This window comes from Centroberyx affinis, unplaced genomic scaffold (genome assembly GCF_046629955.1).
Source record: "Centroberyx affinis isolate AG114_WGS23_722 - 3 ecotype Tasmania unplaced genomic scaffold, CSIRO-AGI_Caff_v1 ptg006088l_1, whole genome shotgun sequence".
Lineage (NCBI taxonomy): Eukaryota > Metazoa > Chordata > Actinopteri > Beryciformes > Berycidae > Centroberyx > Centroberyx affinis.
Window position 1 is genome coordinate 1 of NW_027283099.1, and position 9367 is coordinate 9367.

The 9367-nt window shown below is 44.2% G+C and overlaps 1 protein-coding gene across 1 annotated transcript; it reads left to right on the plus strand.

The window, feature by feature from the left end:
• Positions 1-1057: 1057 nt before the first annotated feature.
• Positions 1058-9262, plus strand: LOC139638076 (probable methyltransferase-like protein 24). The gene is made up of 3 exons (XM_071512100.1): positions 1058-1143; positions 3461-3686; positions 8945-9262. Exons 1-3 carry the CDS (start codon positions 1058-1060, stop codon positions 9260-9262), a joined length of 630 nt encoding a protein of 209 aa, XP_071368201.1.
• The last annotated feature ends 105 nt before the right edge of the window (positions 9263-9367 follow it).

Genomic DNA, 9367 nt, shown 5'->3' on the forward strand with positions numbered 1-9367 from the left:
CACACACACACACACACACACAGACCTCTTGGTCATACTCTTGAATCTATGCCAGGTATGCTGAGTATCTTATCCTCAGGAGAGTTCTGCCCTGCTTTACAGGAGACTCGCCAATCCCAAACTACACAGTCCACTGCTCTACAATGCGACTGGCTTAAATGGAAATGTCAAATAGCATTAAATGTGTGTGTGTGTGTGTGTGTGTACACCAATGAATGCAGTACATAATTGTGTATGCACATATGTGTCTGTGCACGCACGTGTGTGTTTGATACGTCTCATTTGCATGCTGCTTAACGAGCCATGCATGGCCGTGCCTGGGCAGGATGAGCAGCTGTTCTCTGATTGGTCTGTCACATGGGGGAGGGGTGGGAGCGGGGATTTTTTTGTTTTTTTTTGGGGGGGGGGGGCAGCGTGTTTTTCCACATGAAAGACCAATGATCCACCTTCCACCTTTCCTGCAGTAACTTCCCTCTCTCATTCTCCTCCATCTTCCTCCTCTTTCACTACTTTCAATCTCAGTACCTCTGTCTTTTTAATCCTATTCTGTAAATATTCTCTTCTATACAGAGAGAGCAGATGCTGAATGTAGCCAAAGATCATCTATTTAGAAGATATATCACTCAACATAAAAAAAAACGGTCCACCTTCCGGCCTACAAAAATGTGCGTTGAACCTCACGCAATTTGGTCTCGTCCTGCAGTTTTACCCTAAAGCTGAGGCAGCATAAGCATGGGCATGGATGACGCTGTTACCATAGCAACCGATAGCACACAGACCTGAAACAGAGCAATTTTTCTCAAAAACTACTCATCATGAAAATTTTAGCTTTGGATGTTAGTAATACTTTTGGTTTGTGAGCAATTCGGTCCAAATAAATCCTTTCCACTGTGGAAAGGTGCTGCGTCTGGCAAAGCAGAGTGCTTTTTAAAGTGGAAAGTTCATATTTTCCAAGGTGAAGACATGACTTGGAATACTTCTTTGTGAGGCGACTGCAACAAAGAAGAGGTGGGATTTCATGGTACAGTTTACAACAAATACAACCACCAGAATGAAAATGGAGAAAGCAGTGATAGAGAAGTTGGGAGTAGTTGTTCCTCTGATCAGGAGTCAGTATGGAGCTCACTGTGTTGTGGAGTTTCTGTAAGTGTCTGACAGTTGAAGATACTGTAAGTACTGTCTTGCTGATAGTGGCAGCTACTTCAGCTGGTCATTATGCGCAACCTGCTTACTCAAATTATCAGCACCAAATGTGGTTGTGTCGGCACTTTCTCTACAAAGTGAGAGTGCACCTTTAAATGTTTTTAACAGAAGATATCTTTGACAGTAGGCCATATGTTGCAACTTTTCCATTAACACCAATACCTTGAGAACAGGCACTGGTTTGCTCTTTTTTTTGCTTTAGGATGACATTTGTGGTACCCAGAAATAAGGACAGCGTGAGATATCTCTGCTTCTTCCTCTCAAATGTAACTGAAGCGGCAAACTAGACTCCCCCCACCAACCGCTCTCTTTCTATCTCTCCATCTCTCTCTTCTCTGCCCCCCAAGGAACGCAGCAGCACAGAACAGGGCTGTAGACAATAGCAAAGTCAGTCATCCACCCTCTTCATGCGGGCCCCCTGTAGCTGCGCTGCCATGCAGCTAACATCCCGTTATCTTGTCCACATCTTAAGCAGTGCAGAAATTCTCCCGTTGCTTGACTTTGACAGAGGTCCCACTCACTCACCGTAACCTTCCCGGTGCACTGTAAGCCGACGGAGCCGTTCAAATTTAGAGCAGCTATTTAGGCTAAAGCACGATATGGGAATTAAAAATACCTGCACTTCATCACTCATTGAACGTATATTAATGGGCTGCCGTGTGTCCAGGAGGATGGGGGAGCATAGGAGGACCGCAATAGAAGGAGAAAGAGAAATGGAGGAGGAGGAGGGAAGCGGAGAGACTGAGAGAGCCGTGGAGACAGACAGAAATATTTACAGAATACCGAATATTGAGACAAAGAAGTGGTAAACAGGAAAAGATGCGGTGGCAGAGATGGGGGGGGGGGTGGGGGGGGGTAAAGAGAGGAGAGTTTGAAAGGCCGGCTGAAACCTTCCCAGCCCACCCAGCGTTTGTTATGACCCTCCTTGCCTTAGAAGTTCTCAACCTCCTGGCAGACTGTTCACATAACAGTTCAATGTGAGGACAGGCGGATTCAAGGCTCTGTTTACAAGGTTTAGGATCCAGTGGCCCTTCGTGGCCCACCTCACACACACACACATACACACAGACTCAGACACATACACCTTCAAATCTGGTTGCCATGACACTGTAGTCAACAGGGAGCCCTTGATAACCCCTATAACCCCCATGTTTGAAGTAGTATTTCCTCCACACACACATTTACGCGGCCATCCATCCACAGCAGTCGCATGAGAGAAGATATCACAGCTAGCGGAGACTCTCCTTTATCAGCATTGTCATCCGGAGGAGGTTTTGACTCACTGCGGCTTTCCCCGCTTTCCCCCTCATGAGTAATCCTTGATCCCTGTCATCTAAAGTGCCACCGCGCTCATTCCCAGCCAAAACATCCCCAACCAGTGACTTGGGGGAAACTCTCGTTGAAATATTTAGTGCGGTAATAAAACAAAAAAACAAAAAAAAAGAGAGATGTCTCGTTGCATCTCAATCTCTCCCTCCCACTCATCTCTCATCTTCCTGCCGGCGAGATGCATTCGGGGACCTGGGTGCCTCATCTGTAAAAGACGTGTACTGTGAAATATACTCCCTCCGCCGCAATTACAGGATACAGCCGCAGCACAAACAAGACACAGGGGAGCGGAGAGACGGCGACCGAGAGACAAAGAGGGGAGAAAATGACAGAATTAGAGGAGGGGAGGGGTGGGGATGAATGACAGTAAGAAGGGAGGAGGGGAACGAGGCAGAAATGAGGGAGAGCGGGGTGAGAGAGAGCATGAAAGAGTAAGTGGAAGATGGGGAGAAGTGTCTGTCTACTCAGATTTACACATCACACTGAGATTGTCTGCAAAGTGGAGGAGCAGACCACCGGAAAAAAACGGGAGACATAGAGAAGGAGAACAAAAGAGAGAAACATGAAACAAAAGAGACAAGAGAGAGAAACAAAAACAAAAAAACAAATATTTCCCAGCCCAAAACTTCTACCTTTATCTTTTGAATTATTCATTGAGCTTTCAAGTGGGCAAGTCGGGACCACAAAGTATTGACAGTGTTTGTGTGGTGTATGATATGTGCAGAATAGCCTGTCTGTATCTCTGTTTCTCTCTGTCTATTTGTCTATCAATTATATATGAGATTTTATAATCAGAATCCATTGATCCTCCCATGCATTTACCTATTCAACAACCTTTTTAAATGTCAATAGATCTGTCCATGCATCACCCTTCCCCTCCTCACCCTTACACGCTCCGCCCCTCTCTCCTGTGCTGTGTGCGGTGTAGGCTGGGTGTGGACGACCGCTCCCTGGAGCGTTCCCTGGCCAGCGCGGGCTGTGAGGTCCACTGCTTCGACCCCAGCCTGAAGCAGCCTCACCTGCAGCAGGCCGAAATGTGGCTCCACCGGCTCTCTGTCGACTGGAGGGACCCCAACCCCGCCATCGTCGCCCAGCGGCAGCACGCCAACACCAAGAAACTGGCCACCATCCTCAATGACTTTGGACACAGACAGGTAAAGGGGGTAGAGGGTAAGGGGATGGGCAGAGGAGAGAGTCTGTACCCAAATACAAGGTACAGCTATTGGTCTATGCATAGGACATGATCACTGGTTCATCTATAATGTCATGGATAGTTAAATCTAACCACCAAAACCTAAACTAACCAACAAATCCACTCTGCTGCTATTCTAAAATCCAGTGGGACCGGATGAAAGTGATTTGTCTCTATTTGTAAGCTACAATATTCACCATGAAACAATCACACACATGCCGTATGCAAACACACACACACCCCCATGCGCCCCAACACAATACCCCTCATCACTCCATCATTCATTCCTCTGTTGTCGCCTGTCTCTGGTGGGAAAACTCCCCTATATGGTTTAGCTTTTCTCCTTTAAATATTATCATGCTGAATATTACCTCTTCAAAGGCCCCAAGGGATTGTGTTCCACCTCATCAGATATGGATCTGCATACAAGATCAATCACATACACACACATGCACATACACACACACACACACACACACACCAAGCCAACTGATAGCACGCATACTAATGAGCACAGTTATGGATCCAGTGAACATGCTTATTTATGAAGAAGCTGAATGGTAATTCAAGGTCAAAGAAGCCAAGATTTCTCCTAAGCCAAGTCATCAAGCCGCTGCTGAAAGGCAGTTTGGCTCTTCTCTCTTCTTCTCTCCAGGTTAGAGAGAAAAACATTAGCTTTGTTACACCATAGGTTTGCATGTATCTTTTATCATACCTTCTACCAAGTTAGGGTTAGATTGAGACTGTTTGTTATTTTCTAAAGTTGGGAGAGAAGTGTCTTGTCTATAATAGATATCTTTCTATCCCCAGCTCTTACACTCATCCTCTTCATGCCTTAAAAATGACAAAAAATATTATACATTTTTAGCATTACATAGTCACACACAATGTCACAGAAGGATTAGTTTGAACCTTATTTATTTTTGCCATATATTTCTTGACTTATTGCCCCTTCAATTTTTATGATTTGTTCCAGACGGCAAGTTACCCAAACCTAATTAATCAATCCATTTTTCCCCCCTGCTTTTCACATGAGCAATAGTTAAATCAGAGCAAATTTAATTCAGCCTCTTGAGCAGAATGCCTACAAGCTACGCACTGGTGCCTTGCATTAGCCAGTGTTCGCTCAGAGGCTTGAGTTGTTAATTCCTCTTCTGGAGCCAAAAACAAAGCTCACTGGCTCATACAAATGACTTGGAAAGAAATGAAGATGCGGTCTGTGTGTGAAAAGACATGGACAAATAGACAGGGCTGGTGTGTGCGTGAATGTGTGCATGTGTGTGTGGGTGAGCGGGTGGGTGCATACACCACCTTGATTGCATTTATCCCTGCGTGTGTGTCATGGAAGACAGTCCCCCTCCTGCCACCTGTTTTAAATGCAGAGCCACACACGTGTCCCTGTAATGAGGTTTTAATGTGAGTACATAGTGTACCGGAGGAGGAAGCAGCAGCTTTTCTTCTCTGAGGCTCTCGCCCAGCCTCTGCGACAAAAAAAGCAGCAGCTGAGAAACCGAGTCCCTCTGAAAGGTCGAAATGCATTTGTGTTCCATTTCATATCGGTGCTGATTAAATAATTTACAGATGACTCACTGATGGAGCTGTGGTGGCCGGCACAGACAGCAGAGACCATCACCACGGGAACAAACCTCCACAGCAGGCAGCCACATCTCATTTATTGAAGTGAATTGCATATTGGGCAGTGAATCACCTTAATAAATGGACAATACAACAAGCAATGGCACTGCCTAATGGTACTACCACACTGTTATGTACATCACCTCTCTCTACCAAATTAAACACTGCAGCCCATAAATGATTGACATCTACAGTGTAAGAGAGCATTGTTGCAAATGCTACACAGCCTTGCATTTGATCTTAAATGTGAATATAATCGATGAGTGTGTTTGATTGAAACCCTCTCTCTGCATCCACAGCTGTGGACTGAGCTTCCCACTGAAACTGTGTGCGCACTCCTCTCCAAAAGTGATTTTTATCTTGTTTTCAGTCTTTTTCTTAAACAAGTGAGAGTAATCTGTTCGTGAAGTGAGACAATTTTACTTCCCCATGCAATTTAGTGATAAATATCTTGATAATATCTTGAAATAAGGCACTAGGCGCCACTTGTTTCAAGATAATGCTTCTTGGTTTATGGAACGGGCCTTGAAGCAAGTTGAGTTGCATTAGAAATGAAATCTCTCCTATTGGCAGATTTTTTTTCATTTGTTATAACAAAAGTAAGATTCTAAGACTGAATACACATCTAAATCACTTAGCAGGATGGTCCTTCTTTGCAGTGTCTTTGTCACGATGCCTTTGGGAAGCTCAGCCCTGATGTCAAACATTATCAACTTCCCTCTGCCCTCGGAACAGTTGTTAAAGTGGGAAGCGGGGCAATTTCAAACTTCTCAGATGTGTAATTAAATATCTTTCATTATGATGAGCTCTCCAGAGGCATGTTCCACTCGTCACCTCATGCCTAGTCGCTAATTAAAGCACACTTAATCTCTACTCCGATAGAGTCTCACATGAGGAAAATGCATCTCTTTTTCTGTGCAGAATGTACAGCATAGATGTAATTGTTTCTATATAGGTTGGACAAATTGTGGTACATGTGTGGCATTTGGCCACACATGTACCACATGTACCATGTAAAGAAAGCTGAACTTATTTGACAAGGTCCCTTATTTGGAACAAAAGATCCAATTAATAAGAAAGTAGCCCTAATAGCCGGGATTTTCCCACCATGAAATAAACACATTTCAGGCCAATTAATGAGCCAGTGTCAAAACCTCCATTTAAAGTTATTTTCTCAAATCAGCAAACTTGTTTGTTTACAAAGTCTCTGACAACTTTTCTTCAAAAGCGTCTCCAAATTAGAATTTGTCCAAGCAGTGCTGCCTAATCTTGAGACTGCTTTACAGAAATAATTACCATGTGTATTTTGATCAAAAATGAGTAACTGGGTGTAGAAGAAACATTTGCCTAGTGGCTGAAAAAAAACACTGGCGGCAGCAGTCTCACACGAAGTTAACAAAGTAGTGGAAGGCAGGAGTTTCTGTGGAGAGCAAAGTACAGAGATGGTGAAGAGATTTTCTATTCAAGCATATCCTATCAAGGCTGCACAGTGGGATTGATTAGCTATATTGTTGCAGAGAGGGTAGAGAGGAAAGTCATAGGAAAATCAGGATGGTGGGAGCCTATTAGGGATGGGACAATAACCGGTATTATTACTGTATATGTTGCAGTAAAAAACAATAATGGTTATTACACCGCCCCTCATTTTTATTACCGTGACCACCGTGATAACTGGCAACTTGTTGCGAGGCTGAAATGCAAAAAGTCACTATTTTACATAAATAATTCACATATGTTCTACAGTCTTACATTAAAACGTGTTTAAAAAAAAAATGTCTTGCTATTGACATGATAAGTTAGTAATTGAACTGAATTGATAATGTAAGTAATTGAAGCATATTACAGTACTGATTTTAAGGTTTTGATCTTATTAATAATTATCGGGATAATAATGTATATATCGAGATCATTTTGGCCAAGATAATCATACTATGAAATCCTTATGTTAGAGATGCTAGTGCGTCACCAGAGGGTTGCTGGTTCAATTCCTGACTAAACAAAGGTTAAACAAAAATAAAACCTCTAATCCTCATATTGTCCCTGCATCCAGCTCTAAATAATGGACCGTAGATTTAGTCAAAGCCAAAGCACCCAGTGACGGGTGTCACTATCCACTGAATCCAGCTTTGGCAAAAAACATGTTTTACTTCACTCTCCACCTATTGGGAAACTGTCATCATATCTCTATTCTAACAGCATAGTTATGGACCGTTTAGCATGGCTAACTCTGCACAGCAGTGTGGCGACAGTCGTCTTTCCAAAGCTCCAGCACCATATGGACTTTGTTCACACCAGACTGGAGTCTTGCCAGGGCGCGCAAGTTCTCCTGCAGAGAGAGTTGGTATTCCAGCGGCATTGGATCAGGGACTATTGAGGCAGAAAGGCAATTTATGTGAAGTCCTTTGGTAGAAAAAAGCAAAGACTTCACATCTGTCAGACAGAATGAAGCTATTCAAGCTGCTTGATCCGAAGAAATAACTTCTAAATAACATCCAATACTGACAAACTGACACACACACACACACACACACACACACACACACACACAGAAAGACACGCGCTTTGGAGAGCAAATCAACACATCACTTCTTGATGATGCCATATCACTTTCCATTACAAGGTGTCGGCCCAATTAAGCAACGTGTCTCCTTTGCTGGGGGGGGAATTGTGGCCCAGAGGGAGGACAGAGCCAAGACAGAGAGGACATCATTTGGACTTGTTCTTGAGGGAGAGCTGTTTTTATGAGACTTTTATACAAGACTTGTTCAGGTCCACTAATGAGGCCAGGGATTTCTGCGGAGTCACCAAAGACATGAAATAGAGTGGAATTTCATAGCCACTTTGTTATCTGCGTTGTCATAGTGCCAGATGATGTTCTCAGTTTAGTTTTAGAAATGTGAACATTTCCCCCCCAATTCTCCGAACGCCAGGAGCTGCGGCATGAAACTACTTCGGCTCGTATCTTATGCAATCCTTTAATATAATAAACACTGACACTACAGTACCCAGACACTCTTTACGACAAAACCTTTAATCTAAATGTATCCTCAGGTGCCACATCACTACTAACTTGGTTGTTCTGTGATGCGCTATCTGAGAGGAATGCTAACGAAGGCATTGGTGAAATGAAATCTGAAAAAAAAAAGCACTCTCACTAATGAGCCTTTTAAAACACACTAAGGTCATGGAGTGGACATCCTTAGCATTCCAATAGACTTAAATGGAAGCCCAAGGCCCCATGGATGTGCATTAAACTTCGGCCATGCCTATTATGAGTCGCTGGATTGTGCTTTATACGAACATGACCCAAGGGTGCTATTAACATTCTCAGCTTATAAAGCATTTCCTCTGTGCTCCACCTCAGCATGCCTCAGCCCAGCCGTGTCAGTCGGCTGGGCTGAGCTCCCTCAACCCATCAATCTCATTAATGCAAGAACAAAGGTCAAGCTGCACTTATTCCTTTTCATCTGTTAATAGTTTTGCGTTCAATAACTCCATACATTTTAGTAACTTTCCATTATAACAGAACTTATTACGTGAAGTGGGATAACCCCATCCAAACTGACTTTTTTCCCCCTGTCCCAGGTGGATGTGCTGAAGGCGGACATGGAGAGTGCGGAGTGGAAGATTCTGGAGAACTTGGTTCTGGAAGGGGTTTTGGACTCGGTGGGTCAGCTGCTGCTGGAGCTGCACCTCCACTGGGCCGGCTTCGAGGTGGGCGGCGACGACCCGGCCGTGGTCCGCTACTGGTTCAGCCTGCTGAAGGAGCTCGAACGCGCCAACTTCCGCCTGTTCCGCTCCCACAGCGACCCGGCCAAGCCTCACCTCTTCCTGCACAAGAATGTCCTCAATGCCAGCAGTGCTTATACTTTGGGCTGGGTCAACACGCAGTGGAAGCCCTGAGAGATGCCCCACTGAGAGACAACACATAGGTCTAACCAACAAGACGACCAAAAAGGTCTATGTGTTTGTACTGAAATGAGGTCGAATTTTTATCTTGGTTGGAAC

Bases quoted from the DNA above. Each gene is read 5' to 3' on its own strand.
- LOC139638076 (XM_071512100.1), top strand. From the start codon at position 1,058: ATGGAGAAAGCAGTGATAGAGAAGTTGGGAGTAGTTGTTCCTCTGATC. The intron at 1,144-3,460 runs GTAAGTGTCTGA...TGTGCGGTGTAG, and splicing joins CACTGTGTTGTGGAGTTTCT to GCTGGGTGTGGACGACCGCT. The intron at 3,687-8,944 runs GTAAAGGGGGTA...CCCCTGTCCCAG, and splicing joins ATGACTTTGGACACAGACAG to GTGGATGTGCTGAAGGCGGA.